At 40.7% G+C, this 21,748-nt stretch overlaps 1 protein-coding gene across 1 annotated transcript in view; it reads left to right on the forward strand.

The window, feature by feature from the left end:
* card11 (caspase recruitment domain family, member 11) overlaps nucleotides 1-15,349 on the forward strand; it is a 28,666-nt gene extending 13,317 nt beyond the window's left edge. Inside the window, exons 3-24 of the mRNA XM_036553614.1 lie at nucleotides 659-796; nucleotides 1,166-1,491; nucleotides 2,003-2,182; nucleotides 2,486-2,638; nucleotides 3,785-3,910; nucleotides 4,221-4,406; nucleotides 4,924-5,064; nucleotides 5,386-5,437; nucleotides 5,585-5,721; nucleotides 6,297-6,406; nucleotides 6,658-6,704; nucleotides 6,958-7,093; nucleotides 8,428-8,623; nucleotides 8,862-8,988; nucleotides 9,372-9,609; nucleotides 9,952-10,036; nucleotides 10,461-10,556; nucleotides 11,740-11,854; nucleotides 12,066-12,245; nucleotides 12,643-12,767; nucleotides 13,498-13,613; nucleotides 14,515-15,349. Coding sequence (XP_036409507.1) covers nucleotides 659-796; nucleotides 1,166-1,491; nucleotides 2,003-2,182; nucleotides 2,486-2,638; nucleotides 3,785-3,910; nucleotides 4,221-4,406; nucleotides 4,924-5,064; nucleotides 5,386-5,437; nucleotides 5,585-5,721; nucleotides 6,297-6,406; nucleotides 6,658-6,704; nucleotides 6,958-7,093; nucleotides 8,428-8,623; nucleotides 8,862-8,988; nucleotides 9,372-9,609; nucleotides 9,952-10,036; nucleotides 10,461-10,556; nucleotides 11,740-11,854; nucleotides 12,066-12,245; nucleotides 12,643-12,767; nucleotides 13,498-13,613; nucleotides 14,515-14,719 — 3,215 coding nt within the window. The 3' untranslated portion in view covers nucleotides 14,720-15,349. The remainder of the gene's footprint in view (nucleotides 1-658; nucleotides 797-1,165; nucleotides 1,492-2,002; nucleotides 2,183-2,485; nucleotides 2,639-3,784; nucleotides 3,911-4,220; nucleotides 4,407-4,923; nucleotides 5,065-5,385; nucleotides 5,438-5,584; nucleotides 5,722-6,296; nucleotides 6,407-6,657; nucleotides 6,705-6,957; nucleotides 7,094-8,427; nucleotides 8,624-8,861; nucleotides 8,989-9,371; nucleotides 9,610-9,951; nucleotides 10,037-10,460; nucleotides 10,557-11,739; nucleotides 11,855-12,065; nucleotides 12,246-12,642; nucleotides 12,768-13,497; nucleotides 13,614-14,514) is intronic.
* The last annotated feature ends 6,399 nt before the right edge of the window (nucleotides 15,350-21,748 follow it).

Here is a 21,748-nt window from a genome sequence, read left to right on the forward strand (position 1 = left end):
TGTGTGCACGTGCAGATGGGTGCACCAGCCAGTGGCAAAGAAGACTAAGCACCATGGAATGTAACACATGCAAATTGCACACAGCAAACTTTTACATGCAAACCTTGCCATCTGACAGTTACTTAGCCCCCTGTCTTTGGCTTTGTTTTTCCAGGTGTGTAATATAACAGTGAATGGAGGCTCTTAAACTCCTACGTGCAGCTGTTACTGCAAAATCCAGCTTGAACTACTGCTTTCTTTTTCTTGTTTATCAGATTATATACCCCGTGTGTGCCCAACATTAAATTGCATGATGCCAGTATCCAAAATGTGTCCCTAATTCCTACAATTATACAGTTATGACCAATTTGCATTTTCACTGAATTTAGATCTTCGTCAGTTTAAAAACAGACTGCTGAAGTTCTGAAAAAAATTCAACTGAAAACACTCCAGAACTAGACTATTGATAGTTGTACAACTGTTCATAAATAAAATAAAACACGCAACACAAAACTCATATTTTTGACATATGTACACATAAACAGGAAAGCTTCAGTTGCCATAAATGTGAAAGACAATGAATGCTAAAGTAGGAAGCAATTGTCATGTTGCTCAGTAGAGAACAATAGATGGTATTGTAAATGACTGAACAGCGTTAAAGGTATTCCTTGTCTCGCAGGTCGATTGTTGGATATCCTGCATACCAAAGGCCAGCGGGGGTATGTGGTATTCTTGGAGAGCCTGGAGTTTTATTACCCTGACCTCTATAAACTGGTCACAGGGAAGGAGCCCACCCGCAGATTCTCAACTATTGTCGGTGAGTCAGTTGCCTCAAGGTGATCTTAAATTTTCCCTAAGAAAGCTCACAGCTGATGTGAGACTCGTCAACAGAGGTTCAATGTGTGGTCATGACCAGCTCTGCTTTGGTCATGTTTTCACCATTTCTTGCTGACACGGCTGTGCTCTGGTGTTTCTCTAACATCACAAACCCTTTGACGTTCAAACACTGAAGATACAAATGCCTATGTAGGAGAGTGGTGTCCACTGGTGATCCACAGATCTCTTATACCTTTATTTCGACTCAGGTCTTGGAGTCAGTGATTGGATGTAGACTTGAATTACCTGTTCCTTTTGTCAACCAGTTGCAGATTGAACACATTTGTTTTGTGTATGTATGTGTCTGCAGTAGAGGAAGGCCACGAGGGCCTGACTCAGTTCCTGATGAATGAGATCATCAAGCTGCAGCAGCAGGCCAAGTCCAAAGACGCCCAGCGGGTGGAGACCCTGGCTAAGAACCGCACCCTGGAAGAGGAGCACAAGAAGCTGCGTCTGGCAAACCAAGAGCTGGTCACCTTCCAGGAGCGCTACAACAAGATGAAGGAGGAGCGCAACAACTGCAACGACGAGCTCACGAAAGTTAAGGATGAGAACTACAACCTGGCAATGCGCTACGCGCAGCTGAGCGAGGAGAAGAATATGGCCGTCATGAGGAGCCGGGACCTGCAGCTGGAGGTCAGAGTGTGTCCACTTATTGCTCTTTGGCTATTCACAAGTTGTAATCCTGATATAATATCTATAATCCTGACAGAAGTGCTAATATGGTTCCTGTAAATTTGTATCCAGGTGCCCACTGCTAGCTAGATAGGGTCTGTTGTAACTAAGTCTGCTTTGATGTGAAGAGGTCAGTCAGTGCTGCTCTAAGTTCATAGGTGGTATTATCTGTAGATTGAATCAGCCTCGTTTTGTAAACTAATGAGCATATTGAGCATATGATCACTTGCATTCATTTTGTCAATTTATTCAGTCAGTCCAAATGGTTCATTTAACTTCTGATGGAACAAAACCCATATGAATCGGGGCCAGGGTTGCTTACCCCGGATTCAAGCAATGTTTAATGGAAACTGAAAGTGTGTTGATCAGTCCATGAAATTTGTTTAGTTATCCATTATGGTAGATCATACCCTCTTACTAAAATTGTCTTTCAAGTGTCTTTCATTCATGATGATTGGTGAACCAATTTCAGATTGACCAGCTGAAGCACAAGCTCAACAAGCTTGAAGAGGAGTGCAAGATGGAGAGGAGGCAGTCTCTGAAACTCAAGAATGACATAGAGAGCCGCCCGCGAAAAGAGCAGATCTTTGAACTGGAGCGAGAAAATGAGGTGCTGAAGCTAAAAGTGCAGGAGCTACAGTCTATCATACAGGTAATCCATTGCTTGCTATGTTACATAGAGTCACATGTTGTAGAAGTAAATCTTCTTAGATTTGTATAGCACCGCTTGAAATGTTTCCTTTAATGAGGTTCATAGTGATCAATTTCTCAAAAAAGCCTAATGAGTATCATTACTATACGATTATGACCTTTATTTAGAGCTAGTAAAGATATTATAAGTGCTTTGTAACACTCACTTCAAGTAAAGTGTTCCTGACTGCTGATTACTAAAGGACGGTCCTGCGCAATGCATTTCTCCTGTCCTCTCTACTGTCCTTGACGTTGGGCTCAGTAGCCTGGAAAGCAGGTGCTCCCAGACTCTGAGAAGGCAATCCTTGACATCCTGGAGCATGACCGTCAAGAGGCCTTGGAGGACCGCCAGGAGCTGGTCAACAGGCTGTACAATCTGCACGAGGAAGTTCGGCAAGCGGAGGACTTAAGGGACAAAGTCAGTGCAAGTGGGACGTGCGTCTCATTTTTCCAATACATTTATTTGCTGTATTGTTTAGCAGCATCCAGGGCAACGTAATGAGGCATCTGGTCTCTTTTTGGTGTTCTGTTTCAGGATTATTTAGCCTAATGAAACAACTCAGCTTTACCATACATTTTCATACCATAGTTGCCTCTTAAATTGCTCTGGAGAAAACCATCTTGGCAAATAAATGATAGTAGTCACAAGAAAGTGCCTTGCGCATTTATACAAGAACAGCATTGCACCTTGATTTTGAGGGAGTACTTTTGATTTTGAGCACTTAACTACAGCGCTGATAGTTAGGTCAGTAGTGCGCCTCTGCCCACAGTGGCACTGTTAAGTGGCCATGTCTGTGGTCTCGAAACTAAGCCCACAACTGAGAAAAGAACAAAAGGTTTCCTCTTCTCAACCCCCCTCAAAGGCCTCCCTAAGCCGCCTGACTGAACCTACGTAATGGTTTTAATTTCCGATTCAAAAATGTCAACCTGCAAGTACAGGTGAGCAATGAAAGAAGATAATTATGCAACACTGAGACAAGTCTTTCAAGCTTGCAGGAATCACACAGGTGATGCAGTAGCTCTCAAAGAGAACAAGTGGGCAAAACTTTGAGTGCCTTTCATAAGGGTCTAGAACTTGGAAAACATCAGCATGCAAGTGTCAAACTGCTGCCTCATTTGTATTTTTGCCAGTTAATGAAAAATTTTATGATAGTGATTTATATAGAATTTGATCTGAGGGACATTTTGGTTGATTTTATGCACTTTTGGTGAAGCATTGATGAATATTACAAGAATCCTGAGGTTTGAGTGGACTGAGTAGGTTTTTATCTAATTTTGTGCTGTTCTAAGAGCCACTAATATATACTTGATGTAATGCGGTAACGTTAGCATATGTATGTGAAAGGATTTGAACATTAAGCTCTGTGTGAAAATAAATAAATATTTGAAGATCAAACCCATGGAAAGTGGTTGAATGTAGAAAGCACACATGGAATAAGTGAATTTTACGAGGGTACTTGGCAAATGCTCAGAACCTCTACTCAGAAACTTTGCCAGGTTTTTTTTTATACCAAAAAATCATTGTAGCTGCCCTTTTAGAAGATTTTTTGCCATTTCTTCGCAGTACCTGGAAGAGAAGGAGGATCTGGAGTTGAAGTGTTCCACACTGGTCAAGGACTGTGAAATGTACAAGAACCGCATGAACACCATAATCGTCCAACTGGAGGAGGTGGAGCGAGAGCGGGACCAGGTAAGAGACAGCAGTCATTTGAAGATCATTGCTGTATCTTACAGAATGCTGTGATGGATGTTTTTTCACAGACAGGGGTTTGGGGGACTAAAACTAGGTGCAAAAGAACGGTAAAACTGTCCTGATGATGACTGTAGGGAACCATGTAATGGCATAGTAGTTACATTATAAGATTTTATCTTGCTTATCTAAGATACTGGCAAACATTCACGGTCAGCTAACAGTGATTGGCGGGTTGCAGTATATCAATCAGTTCATGGGTTGATTCATTGATTCTCACATGGTATTCCATTGCTGCGGTCTCTCTCAGGCTTTCCGCTCCCGCGATGATGCCCAGAACCAGTTTTCCCAGTGTCTGATCGACAAAGACAAGTACCGTAAGCAGATCCGCGACCTGGAGGAGAAGAATGATGAGCTGCACATCGAGATCGTGCGCAAGGAGGCCAAGATGGTCAACCTGGAGTCGAAACTGAGACGCGTCTCCAAGGAGAATGGGGTGGGTCAGGTGCAGGACAGTTGGCCGTGCCAACCTCGTACAGCCCTAGTATTGCTGTGCTGGCCAGAATTATTAGTCAGTCAGTCAGTTAGTCAGTCAAACAGTCAGTTAGTCAATCAATAACATTGATTTGCTGTTCACATTGATCTGTCACAGTTAAGTCCCAGTTGCTCTCCAGTTGTGCAGCATGTAGTGCAGTTGAATTTACAGAAGTTAATGATTCCATCTTTGTTACTCATCCATACAAGGCAATGTGACTCTGCGGTTTGCAGGCTGAAGCAGGAAGCACTCGCAGAGCTGCCAGATTAATTTAATATTGCACTTGATCCAAGTCTGTATCTTTCTGAAGCCATGTTAGATGTTGTCACGATTAGCCTGTTGTGGGTTTGGGGTATTGTGATCACTGTGTGGGTGATCTTGTGGACTGGAACAGTCAAGGATCTGAATGTTGACTGGCATGCAGAAACATCATGGTTATTATCTGTCTTCATTTTTTCCCTTCTTATTCCCTGAACAGAGTTTGCCGAGGGACATTCCCTTTACCATTGTATCCCAGACCCCTGGCCAGCAGGACCCCATACGAGATGGTCATGATGAGGACTCTGGTGATGAGAGCTTTCCCTCCGAATCACGACTCAAACGCAGACTAAACCTCAAGGTATTCCTGGTAGATTTTCCCTCAGTGCTGACTGCAAGTACACATATGTCACTAGGGCTGTTTCCAGAAAAATAGGAATAGTTATTCTTGCAATTAAATTTAACAGGTATGTGTCATTGAACTTTGAAGTCTATTAAAAGTTTCTCTTAAAAATCCCGGTGAATGTATGGGATGTTGAATACATCAAACACCCACAAAGTCACTGGCCCAGAGATGGGTGATTCATAAATGCTTGACAGATCCATCCAGTCACTGCGTGTGGTTTCTTCACCAGTTTGTTGGAAGTATAATTTGTACAACATAATGTTTGCATTTTTTCAGATTCCCAGAGCAAAGTCACCTGTTACAGCACCCAAGACCCCAGATTACTCGGGTAATGTACGTTCGATGTTTGTTGTAGATTACAAAATATTTTTTTCACGTTTCAGTGTTTCATGTTTCAATGTTTCAATGAGAATAAAATGTGAAAAAAAATGAAAAAAATTTAATTAAATGACATTTTTTTTTTACTTGTCTACAGTAGCTGCACCGCAGTTCAATGGGGACGTTATGGAAACACCCAGTTCAGACATCAAACCCATAACCCCCAGTTCCATCAATCCAAACAGCCCTTGTGTCCCCGTGACTCCAAGCAGTGCAGCAGAGATCATAAAACTTGTGAGTTTTTACATTTTAATTTTTCACTTTCCTTCGTTAGAGCTGTTGTTTTAGTGCACAATTTCAGAATGAACGTCAATTAAAATAATTAAGTTAAGATAAATGAAAAGCAATATTAAAAAAAGAAAGTATAAAATGCCCTGCTCATTTGCCCTTTGTAAAATAAATAAATAAATAAATAAAGACCAAAGAAATCTAATTTGTACTGAATGCAGGTTGGCCCTATATCAACTATGCCAATGTATGCTGTATTTGCGTCCCTTGAGAAAAATGTGAAGCAAATAAACACACTATTTCAGTAATGCTGCTAGAGACCCTGTTTCACAAAGTGGTGTGGTGGTCAAATATTGTTCATGTAATATTTAGCACAAATTGGTACGTTTACCTGATTCCTCCAAAGCTCTCTACTTGCCACGTGAGCTCAGTGTTCTCTCTTGGCCACACCCACACACACACATGGAAGAAACGATGATCACACACAAGGAACAAACCTGCCAGTGTAGGCTGACATATGTCATGTTGGGGTACAGATTGTATCTTGTCATTAACCCAGAATTCTTTCTGCTGCCTGTCAGAACCTGCGATGTCGCAATGGCAGCATAATGTCCATGGTCCCTGAACCGCCAGGAAATGACTCCATTGTCAGACGGAACAAGGAAGGGGAGCAGGACATCATACCCAGGAGGTAGCACACCATTTTCCCCACTCTGTTGCACAGAGGATTTGATAAGACAAGCAGCATTCTATATAGTAGATCTGCAAAACATAAGTCAGGGAGATACTTAATTAGCTATGCCACTTATCTTAGCTAATGCACTTGCTTTGCTACCAGTGCTGTGTATGTATTTACATTGAAAATTTATTTAGTGGTGTGTATATTAATACAGGTTCTGCGAGTTACAGAATTGGAAGTATTATGTATTTCTTTGTTTTTAGCCCATGCGACTTTGACTGTGACAGTGGTGACAACATGGAACTTGGTGGTAAAGTATCAATTCAAAAATATGCCAGGATGTGTCTGTTGAGGTCTTTTCTCCACAAAGCGCCCTTAATTTCTAACTGTTTAAGTGATCGCATTTCTAAAACAAAGAAAACTATCACTTGAAAAACATAAATGAGGAGTTATTGAAGATTTAAGCATGTTTTTTGTGGATTTACCGGTCCATCAGCTAAACCAGGACAAATGCAACACAGTCTAGTGGATGTAGGCTGATGTAGGCTGATTCTGTTTTTCAGATGAAGAAAATGACAGGTTCTCTCATGGACCTCCCTCTATTCACTCCTCATCGTCATCCTCTCACCAGTCAGAAGGCTTGGACACATACGAATGGGAACAAGTCAATGACATCTTCCGAAGATTTTCCCTGGAGAGGTACAGTAGAATTGCACCCCAGACACTCCCAATCAGTAGCATGGTTGTTTCGGTGACTTAGTCATTTCACAGAAAACAGTGGATTGTGCATGAGGTCACAACAAATGAAAGTGTTGCTCTCTTTTCCCTCTGATATAGCAATGGTTTCACCCAGGCTCTGGATATAACGTTGCATCTGGCTCTGTATTGGACATGCTAAAGTTCAACTGATGGGAAAGTGTCTATAAATCATGCAGTTTAAATATATCATATGTGGCTCAAAGTTTTGTAGAGAAATTTCCATGGCTCCAAAGGGGAAATAGACTGTCTTGAGCACACAGACTTATCAGCATTCATTTAAATATTATTTTAATTGGATGCAGTCCAAAAGCATCTGTGTTAGTTGCTATCACACTGTGTAGGTGTGCTGCACAATGAGAAACAGATTAAAAGCCAAAGAATTAGTGGCCCATAAAAGCTGGAAAGTATTCATTTCCCCAAGACAACTGTGAATGAGTGGTAACAAACCTGTATTTTCTCCAAAAATGCCATTATTGTATCTCATTATACTTCATTAGTAAAAAAGTTAAAAAGTAAAGTAGGCAGAATGTAGACCAGAGTTTTGTGTTGATGTGGGCTTAAACTTCAGACCTTAAGCGTAAACTCACAAAACTATGGGTGAATTTGTTGAAAAATGAAATAATAACCTACAGACAGTTTTCAGACTCCCAAGCATAGTTTATTATTTCTTGCTGGGAACAGAGGTGACAGTGTTTCAACCATTGTTAGTGTATTGACTTAATTTTTTACTATTCCTCTTTTGTTGCCAGGCACCTGTATAAGAATAATGCATGTGCATGAGCCTGTGTAGGACTGCGGAGCTTATTTAGTCCCTGAGCAATCTTTTCAATTTGCAAACTCTGAGGTGTTGTCCAGCTTCACTAAAATAATGTTCATTCTGAACTTTCTCTTGTGACATGTTTACAAATGAATCCAAGCCCCTTGAGTGACAGATGGTGTCTTTTTAATGTACCAATACAGTGAAAATTAAAGCTAAAAAAGTTGAACTAAATAATTCAGCACTGCAAAAACCCTCATTTCTATTGTGTTGCAATGACTGTAGCGCTGACTTATCTCCTGCTGCCTCTCCCTCATTCATCTGTCATTCATGCTGCAAATACAGCACCAAGCTATTGTCATGACCTTCATCCATCTCTTCCCTTTCAGTATTTGGTGTTGAAACAGCATTCTTTCGCGCAGCAGTGTTCCGTGATGTTTTGAAACACCCTCAGGGTTTGGTGTGTGGGCGTGTGTGTCTGCGTGTGTGCCTATGCATGTGTCCTGTGTATCCTCAGGCCCTTCCGACCTTCCCTTACCTCCTTCACGCGGGTGAGCAGCACCTTGCGGCAGTGCCTGTCGCTCCCCGGGGACTCCTTCCTCTCGGAGGTCTCACTGGTGGGAGGCAACGACAGCGGCATCTTCGTCTCCTCCGTCCAGTCCGAGTCCAGTGCTGAGAAGGCCGGGCTGAGGGAGGGACACCACCTTCTCCTGGTGAGAGAGCCTCAAACTACTCCAGATTGCACCAAGACTGCCCGTCACTGACCCATTTTAGTATTTGATGTTGCAGTGATCCCAGGTGAATCACCAAAACGTTTCAGTTCTGCACTCTCAAACAAGAATAATTTTATGTTCCTTCGGGGAAAGCTCAGCCTCAGCGCTTGCTTGTTGTTAGAGCTTCCTCAGACGTTTTCAGATGTCTCTTCCTCTGTCTCGGCTCCATGTGTCCTAGTTGGAAGGCTGCATTCGTGGAAAGAGCCAGAGTATCCCTTTAGACACCTGCACTAAGGAGGATGCCCACTGGACTCTGCAGAGATGCACCGGACAAATCCGCTTGCACTTCAGATCCAACGAGGAGGGTGAGCAGACTAATCTCTGTAGAATTCAGCTTTCTCCCGCTGGGCTCATGTGGCACTCCTGACTTCAGGAGCTTTCTGCTTTGCTAGGAGGTTGCATAGGACAATTCATGGAATTCAGGGGAAATGTTTCATCTGTGCTGTCCATCCTGTAACTAGCTTTGATGGTCCTCCCTGATCTTTTGAGCATCCTGTCACTACAGAGGTGTCCTTACCACGCAGGAATATCTAACAATATGTTCAATATGATCAAAGACCAGAGAGGCAATGTCACACTTCAGAGTGCTGAGCACTCTCAGGAAGTCATGTTCACCTCTTTAAGTAAATTAAAGTGAATCATTCAGGCAGCCTTGAGATGCTCTGTTAAATCAGGCCGCCCCCGTTAGGTTACAGGAGGCTGCAGAAGAGCCTGGAGGAGGGCATGGCTTCCGGGGACTCCTTCTACGTCCGGCTGAACCTGAACGTGTCCAGCCAGACGGACAGCTGCTCGTTGTGCGTGCGTTGCGACGAGGTGGTGCACGTGCTGGACACCATGCACCAGGGAAAGTGCGAGTGGCTGTGCGCGCGGGTCGACCCCTTCACCAGCAAGGACCTGGAGAAGGGCACCATCCCCAGCTTCTCCAGGTGACCTCCACGACACTACCAACGCTCTGGCAACCCCCTGTCTCTGTACAATACCAACCTTAGCTTCACACAGGCATTACACAAACAGAACAATTCTGTGTGAGTCTCTGAGAAGCTGTCTGTGGAGTTGGAGAGGATGAATCATCAAGTAACACATGCAGCAGAGCTATGCAAGTGTGTGTGTCAAGGGTATTGAACGAGATGCTTGCGGGGGAAAAAAATGCTGGGTAACCTGTCGTTCGGTGTAGCAGCGCTGACACGAGTGACGTTTGGCTGAGGTGCCTCTCTTTGATGACAGTTCTGCTGATTGACAGTTCTTTCATGGTTTTTCCCATCCCGCAGGGCTCAGCAGCTCCTGCTGGTGAAGATTCAAAAGTTGATGTGCAGAGGGAGCCGAGATGAGTCTGAAAGTCTTCATGCACTAAAGGTGAGCAGAGAGGGTGTCTTTCCAAAAATTGCATTACCTGACCGGTTCCATTTAAGCAGGGTTTCAGCTTAACTTTTAAGTTTGGTGGAAAAGGTAAGGTACTGAATATAAACCCATATGAAAGTACTAGGAAACTTCATTTTTTGTCAAAACCACCTCTGATGCCTACATACAACTGAGTACAAACTGTTGTCCCGTTTGCAAGGTCAACACTGAAGAATATACTTCGGTAAGAAATTCTGTGCATATTTGCAAGATTGGCAAGCCTTCTCCCAACAGGACATGATTTGAATGTTGACTCAGTGTTGTGAATGTAATTGCGTAAGAAGCCTTAAGGGGTTTCCCCGTGCTGTTTGAGTAGCTTTATTGTTATGGCATTCAATAGGCGGTAGGTATTTCACCTGTGCTCATTTCTGTTTGATAGAATACATTACAGCCTGAAGAATCTACCCCTCCTCCAGACCCCAAATCCAGTCCACGGCTGTCCCGTGCAAGCATCTTCATCTGTCAGATCCTGCAGGTAACGACCAGGTTCAGCTCGTCCACAGAGTACCTGTGGTTACAGGTCATTTAACTCCCAAAATCAGCTGTCAAAATCAACCAATATGGAAATCTATATTGTTCACCATCAATTCAGTGCTTATTAGGTGGGACAGATGGAAAAAGCTGGCATTTATAAACCGGGTGATTTTAAGATAACACAATAAATCCCTTCATTGACATTCAAATGAATATGGGAATAGAATGATGGAGGTAGGAGATAAAGTAAACACAGTGATCCTAAATTAAACAACAGATCATTCTTTTGACACCTGTGCACACAGAGGGCACCTGACATTTATGACCTGAAATAAATTGATCATCAGCAAGGCATCCATTTAGATCAGCTAAACACGAACTATTACAATTCAGAATTCTAGCAGAATCCTCTGTCCTGCAGTATGGCAACATAAAATGAACAGACATGATACTGGTTCACGCATTAAATGTTACAGATCAAAAGATTCAATAACACACATGTGCAGTCCCTATCAACATGTGTGGTCCCTATGGACATCCATGGCTAAGAAAGTATTCTGTGTCCTAAATGTACCCAACCCCAGCTACCTGTACCTTTGTACCCTGTCTACCTACAAATTATCAGCAAGCAAAATTATTTATTTTTGATCATATGCATGCTTACCAAATAATCATTGTAAGAAACTGGGTGGAGTAATCTGTACCATCACTTGAAGACTGGATAAAGGAAGCCATTTTGTGGGGTTGAAATGGAGGAAAATCATACTGTTTATTATGCAAACTTGATGGGCTGAGGTACACTTAAAATATACCTTTGAAAATTAAAGACCCAATCAACATCTTGTGTTTTTCTGTGTAGGACATTGGTATTATTAGTACTTTTCCCTCCTGTGCTACCTAATACATCTAGATTTACTTCATCTACAAGAACATCTACATGTGAAAATCATGTGAAGAGAGCAGGAATGGTATAATAATAATATTTTGTGGTATTATGTAAAAGGTGCAAAAGCAGTCCCTGTTGACCATTGCCTTTAAATTGCCAAGCTGGTTAATTGTGAATGCCAATCAAAGACAGATTCAGGTCAGTTACTAGTTCAAAAGTAAGCTCTCTGCCGCCTTCATTTCTTGCTCACAGGGTGTGGCTGGTTTGTAGAGTACATTAAACATTTTTCTTGTGTCAGTTTGTCAGCAGGACTGAGAAGTACAAGAGGATGAACAGCAGTGAGAGGGTTCGGGTTGTGAGTGGAGGGAATTCTACACTACCCAGATCCGGTTTGGAGACTCCAAAGCAAGAAGGTGCCATACCTGAATTTTATCAACATTGAAACAGTCATGAAATGCTTAGTTTCCACAATATATTCGCTTTCTCAGCATTTTTTTTTTCAGTTCATAATTAAGTTCTTGATATAGACAGTGTTTGCTCTAGTCCACTCTAGCACACCACGGTTGAGTTGAAACATTTTGGGTTTTTGTTGTAGCCGTCGCTCTGTTTTGTTTGAAATTTCAGACCCGGATTCAGAAAGCGACCTGAACAAGAGTTTGAATCTGATTCCGTACAGCCTCGTGACTCCTCACCAATGTCAACGCAAGAGGCCCGTTTTGTTTGCCCCAAACACTCTAGCCAAAACCATCGTGCAGAAGTTCCTCAATCTAGGAGGAGCCATGGAGTTCACAATGTGCAGGCCAGGTACAAATAGAAAGGACGTTTATTTACAGGTGACAGAGCCCACACAGACCTTACACAAACAGACTAAAGGCAGACAATAGCCCCTATTGTGAAATGTAGGTCACTGCCTTGTTTTAATCATTGGTCACCACTGTAACAGATATGCAAAAACGAAGCCCCAGGGCCGTATAAAATTAGCCTGGGAATACAACTGAATGTAAAGGCTTGTTGGCTCCAATTTCAAAACAATCCCATTTATCTGAGCTTTGATTTCATGTTGTGGGCCCTGTTACCTTATTGTTCCAAAACACTGGCACAAATAGTGCATAAGCTTAATATCTACTTTTATGTCCGTTATTACAAGATCCTTGTGTATTTTCCTTTGTTTATATTTCCCTGGTTTGTGCTCTGTTTTTAGACATTTTGACAAAGGAGGAGTTTCTTCAGAAGCAGACGATGGAGCCAATAATCTATTCCAAAGAGAAATATGCCAATACTTATGAGTGCATCACTCCAGGGAACATTGAAGCTGTGGCCGAAAAGGTAATATGTAACAGCAAAATGCAGGTCTGCATTTAAAAATTATGGAACTACAAAAGGGTCTGTTTTTACTACAGTTGTTTTCATTTCAGATTCAGATTCATTAATAATCTCCATCTATTTTGTAAGATTGTATGCAATTTGTCTATACAATTTAACAATACACATTTATTAACCATTAATTACTATTAGCAGATTAACTGAATACAACACAGAAACTGGGGAATGTACAGTGTTCATCATGTAATGCCCAACGCTGAAAAAAGAATAATTTCTGTGTCCCAATCAGGCAACAAGGACCTAAAGCAGGAAGTTTTAGTAATGCAACAGCTGCTAATGAGAGAATTACCTGCTTTTCCTGTGTGTATTACAGAGAAAAGCATTCCTGTAAGAAGAGTGTTAACACTGTTGCATCTTAACAGGGCCAGCACATTATTCAGCTTCTTAAATACCAATGAAACAGAGAATATGTTGTGATTGCTAGTTTTTCAGCTCACAGCACAGGAGGATGGGATCAGGCTCCAAATGAGGGCTGGGAAACACTGGAGTGATTTGTGAGGCTTCATTAATGGGGTGCAAGATGGAAACAGCAATGATAGACAAGCTGTTAGTCATAAGATATTTCAATATTTGCAGTTTCTGATAACAAGAGATTTGCATCCGTCACTTGTGGTCTGTGTGAATTGAAAATGTCTTTGCCTTTCGATAATAACAATTTTTTTTTTCCACACAGAATAAACACTGCCTGTTGGAAGCTGACCTGAGCTGCGTCAAAGATCTGCTCCGAAGGGAAATATATCCCATCATCCTCTTCGTTAAATTCTGCGAAAAGAACATCCGAAAATTAAAGTATGTGAAGTGCCCAAATCATAAGCACTCTAGCAATACCTTTAATTGCACCCCTCCCCCTCCCCAATGCCATTTCTGTCTTTTGGTTTCCTCTGTTGAAGTGTCTTGTTTTTTTTATCGTTTACAGATGTGAAACGTGTGAAATTGCTTTGGGTTTCAGCAAACTAAACACACAAATAGTATCTAAAATAAGCTGTTCGAAAGCAAACGCATGGGTATGGGTGAAACCGCAGGCAAAGAAAGGTCAAATGTACGGAAAGAGACATAGAGATGGAAACATTTACAGAGGATACAGTTGTTTCTATGATCGCAAGCTGTGGGCATGAAGAAGGGGCTTCCCACGCGCTAGAGTGAGAAATCAGCCATGATGAACACAGACTAACTCGATTCAACTCGGTTTACATTGCTGTAGCGTGCAGTTGGTGCTTTCCTCTAAAATGATCACTACTGTACTGTATTATGCTGGCTGCCTTTTACTTTTTAAGAGAGTACATAAACAATAACATGGCTAAATCATGTTAAGACCAAGCTATTCTTTTTTTTTTTTAATCAGCATCGTCTTTTTTTATCAACAGCCTTTTCTATTTTGCTTATTGTCTTGATAATAGCCAGGTAAAAGTGGAAGGTAATTGGCATAAACCTACCTATGTGTATTTTTAAGCATCACAAAAGGTAAACCCATGGAGTGTGTTGCTGGACATACCAATCACATGCTATAATAATGGCTTTTACAAGGCTAATTTGTGCACTTTACCTGCTTTTTCTTTTTTTCTACAGAAAGGAAACAAATGGCCTTTAAGTTATTTTCCAACCATGGGTCTGAGATTTTTGTCAAGAGGTACCCAATTGTATAGCAGTTTGTTCAGTTTAATTCAGCAGTTTTGTCTTTGTTTTCCTTCAGGAGGTTGCCACTGAAGGTGGACTCGGAGGAGGATTTCCTGAAGACGTGCCGTTTGAAGGAGAAGGAGCTGGAAGCTCTCCCTTGTCTCTATGCCACTGTTGAGCCAGATTCTTGGGGTGGGGTGGAGGACCTACTGAAGATAATCAAGGACAAAATCCTAGAGGAGCAAAGGAAGATAGTTTGGGTTGAGCAAGACTTACTCTAGGAAAGAGTGCGCTTCTGCCAAGTAATATACTGATCCATGGTTGATACAGTGGCAGTATACCTGAACTAGTTAATGTGGTTGTTCTCTGAAACTCGATGTCTCTGTTTCCTGCATAAACGGAAATCTGAATAGAGCGCAGAGGGTGAGCAGGAAATGATGTCACCATGCTGCTTGTTAAGATTTTTTCCCTGCCTTGTCTTCAGATGAGGAGGGAATCTATGGTACACAGAGAAAAATGACCATTGTGTTCAGATTGGCATGATCTACAGTATGCAGGGAGAAATTGGCTCATTTGGTGTTATGGAAGAATGCAAAGCTTTCATATTTGAGATCCATCCATTATACAATTGCTTTGAGGCCATCCCAAAGAAACATGAATATACCCACAATCCACCTTTAATACCCAATAACACATTTTACTTGCTGGGAATTCTGCATAAAGGTCTATTACTGAAAAAGTCAATTCTATATTCATCGAACATATAGGTGATATATTTAATAGATTTGGCGTGAAGGGATGACTTGTTTGTATGGAAATTTGTGTGGAAATTTAAGATGATGCCCATATGAATTATGTTTAGCTTTTCTTACTGTCATGATAGTTAATGTTACATTATTTTATTTGTTATTACCTCCCTAGTTTGTATTTATTTTATTTCCTTTAACTTATTTTTTGTACAGCAGACAGCAGGTTTAAAGTTTACTGAAGTTCCTTTTTATAGAGATTTTTATGCTCATATTTGACACTCATGAATCTGTTCAGAATTTGTCATGTGCAATTGCAGTTCTTTTTTATTCATCCTTACTTAGGGAACTCTCTGCACCAGCAAAGATTTGGGTATAGTTGCTAAGATTACAGTATCAGCTATCTCTTCACTCCATTTATACAAACTGCAAGGAGTGGCCAAAGACTTCATAAACTAATTGCAATATGTATGAAATAACGCTAAAGCTAAAGGGATATATATCAGAAACATATCTAATATGTTTCTAATCAGGACTTTCTGTGTATTTCCATATGCCTTGATGGTCAATGTTGGTTATGTATTAAAATCAAATACTACCTTTATTAGTAATGTTTGAATGTAGAAGGGCAAAAATTTGAATATTAACTAAGGGAATGCTTTTCTTCCTTCAGATTTGGACAGGATAGAAAATGGCGTGCACTGTCTTCCTTACTAATTACACAGCTGAAGAAAAATTTTCTGCATGCAGACAGTGGTGGTTTTATGGCAATCTGTTTTTGACTTGTAAAATCAAGACAAGATAAGAGAGCAGCAAGAAGAGAGAGAATGACAATGAAAATAACAGTCACAATGAATAAAAAAAAGGCAACAAAGATTTGGCTCTCCTTTCAGGGGACGTTTTTGAGTTTGTTGTGTTCGCTCTCATATTTTTCATTCAGGTGGTTGTTTTCGTTCAGTGCCCCCCATGAGGGGGCACTGAAGAAGGTTTATTGATAATTTGAGTGTGCTCGCCATCTCACTAGCTCTGTAGCTAAATAAACACCTGTCTAGTGAAGTTGACTTGGGGTCATGTCCTGTCATTCCTGAACCATCATGCAGGCTTCGGCATCAAAATCCCCCAATTCTTTTGGTCTTGAGAGGTTTCAAAGGTGCTTCTGTGAAGAAAAGCTGGGAAAATGGTTAAATGCACCGAGGATCTACAAATGAACACTGCAAACAGTAATGACAGTAATGACGGTGTGTTCTTTGCACAATATTATTGTTTCTGTGTCCCTCTGTTTTAACTATGCACCGTGTGCTTAGCAGATGCCCGGAGCTGAGGTGTCTGACAAACTATAGCTTATATTTGATGTACTATCCATTCATACAGTGACATTTACATTTTTGTTTTTTACATTAGGAGTGGCAGATGGGTGGAACACTTTCTCTGGCTTGCAGTCAGACCTCATGTCGAGGTTGTTGACCACATCCCCTGGCAGTCTAGGTACCTGAATGAATAACAGGACGAGCTGAAATGAGAGACCGACTGAAAACCATTTTTTCACAGACTTTCATTCAAAACTCCACTAAGTGTTTTATCACCTGGGATTTCAACCTGTAACTTTCTGGTCATAAAATCAGTCCCCTTGTAATGCCAGGCATCTGCCAACCAAATGAATATTTATTGAGTAAAGAGTTTATTTCCAAATACTAAGTTTCAAAAACTCTTTAAGCGAAGCTCCAGTTAGATATGCATGTTAAATTCTAGTTGTAAATCAAAAATGATCTATTTCTGCAGAGAATAGCCTGTTGTGCAATGTCTGTGGCAAATGAGTCAAACTGTTTTTGTGTCATATTCTGGTCACATGAGGAAAAACAGTAACAGGAACTCAGGTGATGTTTAGTTGTGTGCTTACATGAAGATGTAACATTCTTTCAAACTGAAACAAGCAGCCCAGTTCTGCATTCATCTTGGACTTATCATTCAGATTTACATGAATGAAGTGTAACCAAGAAGACTGAAAGCTTTCCACCTACCTGCCTGCTTTCAATACACACCTCTGTGAGGACCATGGATTACTGACATGGGTCCAGGGGATAAATATTAAATGAAAACAATAAGAGGACATAAAAACCAGGATCTTATGTGTCACTGACAAAACAATGGAAAATTTAGTGAGCCCTCACCATATTTTTGCAAGTGACTTTTCAGATGTGGTAGGAAGAAGTATGCCTCTATTGGTTAGGTTGATGTCATTTCTGTCAACAACACTGACAGTAAATCAACTTTCCACTCTCAGTGTTTGCTTGGAGACTAAAACTATGAGAGAGGGAAATGGCTTTTTATGGTGCTGGATCTGATGCATGGTGACAAAGGAAGTGAGTCATTATCCAGCATTTACAAAGTCTCGTATGAAAAATGTTTCTTTTTATCATCAAATGTTATCATCGTTTGCCCATTTTGGAGAAAGTGAGAGGGTAGCTAACCTCTGAAGTTTGAATCACTCTAGCCAGGTTGGGGGCTGGAAAGACTAGACAACAAACCCTCTCATGCCCACAGTGTTGCCCCTATAATTACAGATCATGACCGCTACCCTTCTGTAGCTCTACCCTTGGTCCACAGTTGGTTTTGACTTTTTTTTTTAGTCCACCATGGGCTGTTCCCCCCAACCTATGATTCATCTTCCCTATGAATTTCAGTGAGCATTAAGCATAGGGGGTTCTATTTTTTAGGTTTATGCAGGCTTGATGATATTAAGAAAAACTGTTTGAAGGTAGTGGTGGTGACTGGATTCATATAACTTATTACAGATTCAGATATTACAGTTATATCCCAAACAATGCAGCTGATCTGAATCTGAAAATAGGTATGAGCAAACTGCAACTGACTCACTCTTTTCCGTCTATCACCTTTTCAGAGACTTAATGGGTGTTGTATTACAGAAACTATGTGAGGAGCCTGGCTTAATAGGAAGTATACAGGACTACTCTCTACATGAAACAAATGAGTAAAGATAAGCATCTGAAGTTGGAATTAAAAACTTGAATTAATGCAATAATGTATTGGAATCAACTCCTGAGAGACTAATATTTGAGAATTCTCTGTGATCTCTCAGGTCGTCTTCATATATTAAACCAGTGTGGAGATAGAAAGAATGGTATTGGCAGAAAGTATTATATTTATAGAGTGACCCACATTTTTATATCACATTTGATGTCTGACATTGACTTAATCTTGACCTAAAACAGACCATAAATCAGTTATGAGCAAGGCTCACGTCTCTGTCTGTGGCTTCTTTTTTTCCAAATTCCCGGGTGTTTGTAACCCAGTTACAAACATAAACATAATTCTGAGGACATGGGCTTCCATATTAAAGGACTGCTCAGGCTGTTCTGTGAAAATTATTACCTCAAGATCATCATTTAACATACACAGTAAATTATTTTCTTTTTTCAGATTATACAGGTTTTGATTTTACATAGTACCCTGTACGTGTCCTTTAAAATGAGAAAACCAGGAGGAATTGCAAAAAGTTTTGCTTAGCACATACAGATGGCTTGTCAATCTGCTGTGTGCAATACACTGTTTATCAATCAGTGAAGATCTTGTGAAGATCAGAGTCACAGCTGAGCAAAAATATCCTATTAATTACTCTCTCAGAGACTACGTTAGTCAGACGTCGGGGTACTTTACGTGACACTCAGGCCTGTGATCTGGGACAGGGATCCCTTGTGTCCCATGCTGTTCAATATCAGCTCTCGCCACTCCAGCAGCTCCACAAACAAGGCCAGGGCCTTTATCATCTGCGGTCCACCATTTGCTCCAGAGATAACTGTTGAAAGCAAGCTTTGCTGTGGGAAACATATCCGCTTACCTTTGCACTCTCTGTTTGTTTGCTTCTTGGAAAGTTTTCGATAGGATTACGTTTCCCCTCAGAGCACGGAGGAGTGCACTCTCTGAAAGGGCAAAGCACGCATTTTTAAGTAAATAACAAACCCTTAAACTGGGTTTGAATAAATATGTGACGGAACATTGCCAAGGGGCTAAGGGCTTGAACACTTAGCTTACTTTTTACGCCACACCAGAGCAACAGACTCTTATGGGCCATTTTTATGTGCTCCTTCAAGCATGAACATTTTTAAGCGGAAGGGAAATTATTAGTCAGTTTCCATTTCCAGCTTCATTTAGACTGTCTTGGCATGTTCTAGCCACACAAGGTAGGAAATATCAGTACAGATGTATGCAAAATAGCCATTAAAGTAGAACACTTTGCTTTTGTACATGCAGAAATGCAAAATGTTTCTGGAAAGCAGAGATGCAGAATTTTGAATAGCCTACATCTTTTAAATACATGTGAGAGAATATTACTAAATTATTATAAGCCTGAAGAAGTGCAGTGTAATGATAAGGGGCAGGGATTGTAACCCAAAAGCTGCTGGTTCAATGCACAGGGGGGTCAATGCTGTAATACAGTTGGGCAAGGTTCTTAACACTAATTTCCTCAGTACGATATTCACCATTTAAAACCTGCAATCTATTTAAGTTTCTATAAGAGTGTGTTCTAAGCACATCCACGCATGACCAATATTTACATACAAATACAATTCAGGATTTACTTATTCCATAAAATGATTCCTAGATTGGTTGTATGGAAAAAAAACACTGGATGCATCGTACATTTACTATGTAGTTTTTGTTCAACCATTGACTTGTTACACACTTGCTGTGTCACTTTCCCTGAGGGTTTCTTTCCAAATCCTATTGACTGAAAAATGACAACTGTATTGGTAATTTCCAGATATGTTTCCATAAAATATAATTTAGCATTAAACATGTTGGCGATGACAAGTGTGACATTTTGAAAAAGTTTATGCAGAGATACTGATGGGGAGAAGTGTTAAATGCAATGGTGACCAGATTGAGTTAGGTCAGTTTTTTCAGTGCAATTACATTCGAAAAATGCAACTGATCCAGTTGTGAAAAGATTTATGATCTAACTCCATCTGACTTAGGCAACTTCCTGTGTGTTAATGTTAATGTAAATGTAAATTATGCGAAACTATGAGAATAGGCTGTTATATAGAATTCTTCTTCTGCCCTTGCACATTTTCACATCAAACAGCTGAGAAATGGTTGACATCTATGGAAATTAATACAATAATGGAAGTCTGGAAGAAATGCAGTCTGACAGTCTGATAATTAAAATTTTTGCATGTGTCTCTTAACAATCTTTTTATCTCTTAAAAACATGGAGAGGAAATTCTGCTGAATTATTGCACTGTATTGATGTTTTCTAAATATTTTGAAGAAGTATATGAAAAAGGGCAACAAGACAGGTTTCAGGTACTGTACCAAACATATTTGTTATGAAGAGAGACTCAAAACACATAATCTTTTTAGTCTAGAAAGAAGGAGAGCCAAGGGAGATTTGATTAGTGTTTTATTTTTAAAACGGAAAAATAAAGTGGACAGAAACTATTTTTAGATTAGATCTGTTAGCAAAACAAGAGGACATAGGTAGAAATTAGTTAAAAGTAATTACCATTCTAATACTAGGAAGTAATTTTTTTTCTTTCAGAGAGTCATAAATGACTGGGAATAGCTTGTCAGGATTTATATTGAAAGCAGAGACACTTAAGACCAGCTTTGATACAATCCTAGATAAACTCTATAGACAAAATGACAAGCCTAGCTGGAATAAACAGCCTGTTCTTGTCATCAAACTTCTTACATGCTAATGTGTTCAAGAGGAAATGTACACATAGGATTTGTTTTGTCACTTACTATTCATTCTAAGCACAGCTGCAGCTTCGACAAATCTGTCCTTGTCTTCCACAAACCTTTAACTGCAAGCATGTTGAGAGAAGGGAAGCTTGCTGATAAAAAGTGGCCCTTAATCAATGTCAAAAGAATGCTACTGCTATGTGCTCGGAAAGGAAACCACTGGCAAAAGAGCACATGGCCCAACTATTTCAGCTATCAGTCAACACTTCCCCCTGGAAAATATTCCAGAGGAGAAGATACAGATCCCGGGAAGTGGTAGAACCAGCAGACCAGAAACACCTGGTCAGACACATGTTGAGACCAAAAACAAACGTGTTGATTGTCATTGGCTCATATGATCTGCTTTGCATGGAGGGCCCAGTGTCACACAAGGAATCAAATCCTGTCTATGGACATAATGGAAGCACATACAGTGTAGAGCAGAACAGGTCAGCCTAAGATGGCGGTGCAGAGTGAGACTATGGCAGTGTGCGACTTTCAGGGTCAGGAGTGACCTAATGACTGTTGAGGATGCCTGAAATGTTCTGCTCAATAGCTTGTTCATTGACATTTTTCAGAATCTGTTTATTTTCCAATTTATTTTCCACTACATTTCATTTTTTGATGTGACTGCGGTGGCAAGCTGAGGCAATCGCAAAAGAACAAACTGAAGATGGGGTAACGGCAAGAGCAAAAGAAGGCCACCAGGCACTTGTACCATTAAGGATGTACCATGTGTGAACTGGCTGGGCCAGGGCAACTGGCTGTACAAACCCCAGACCACTAGAATCAAGAGTGCCTGAGTTTATTTTTGCCTGT

This window comes from Megalops cyprinoides, chromosome 19 (genome assembly GCF_013368585.1).
Source record: "Megalops cyprinoides isolate fMegCyp1 chromosome 19, fMegCyp1.pri, whole genome shotgun sequence".
Classification (NCBI taxonomy): Eukaryota; Metazoa; Chordata; class Actinopteri; order Elopiformes; family Megalopidae; genus Megalops; species Megalops cyprinoides.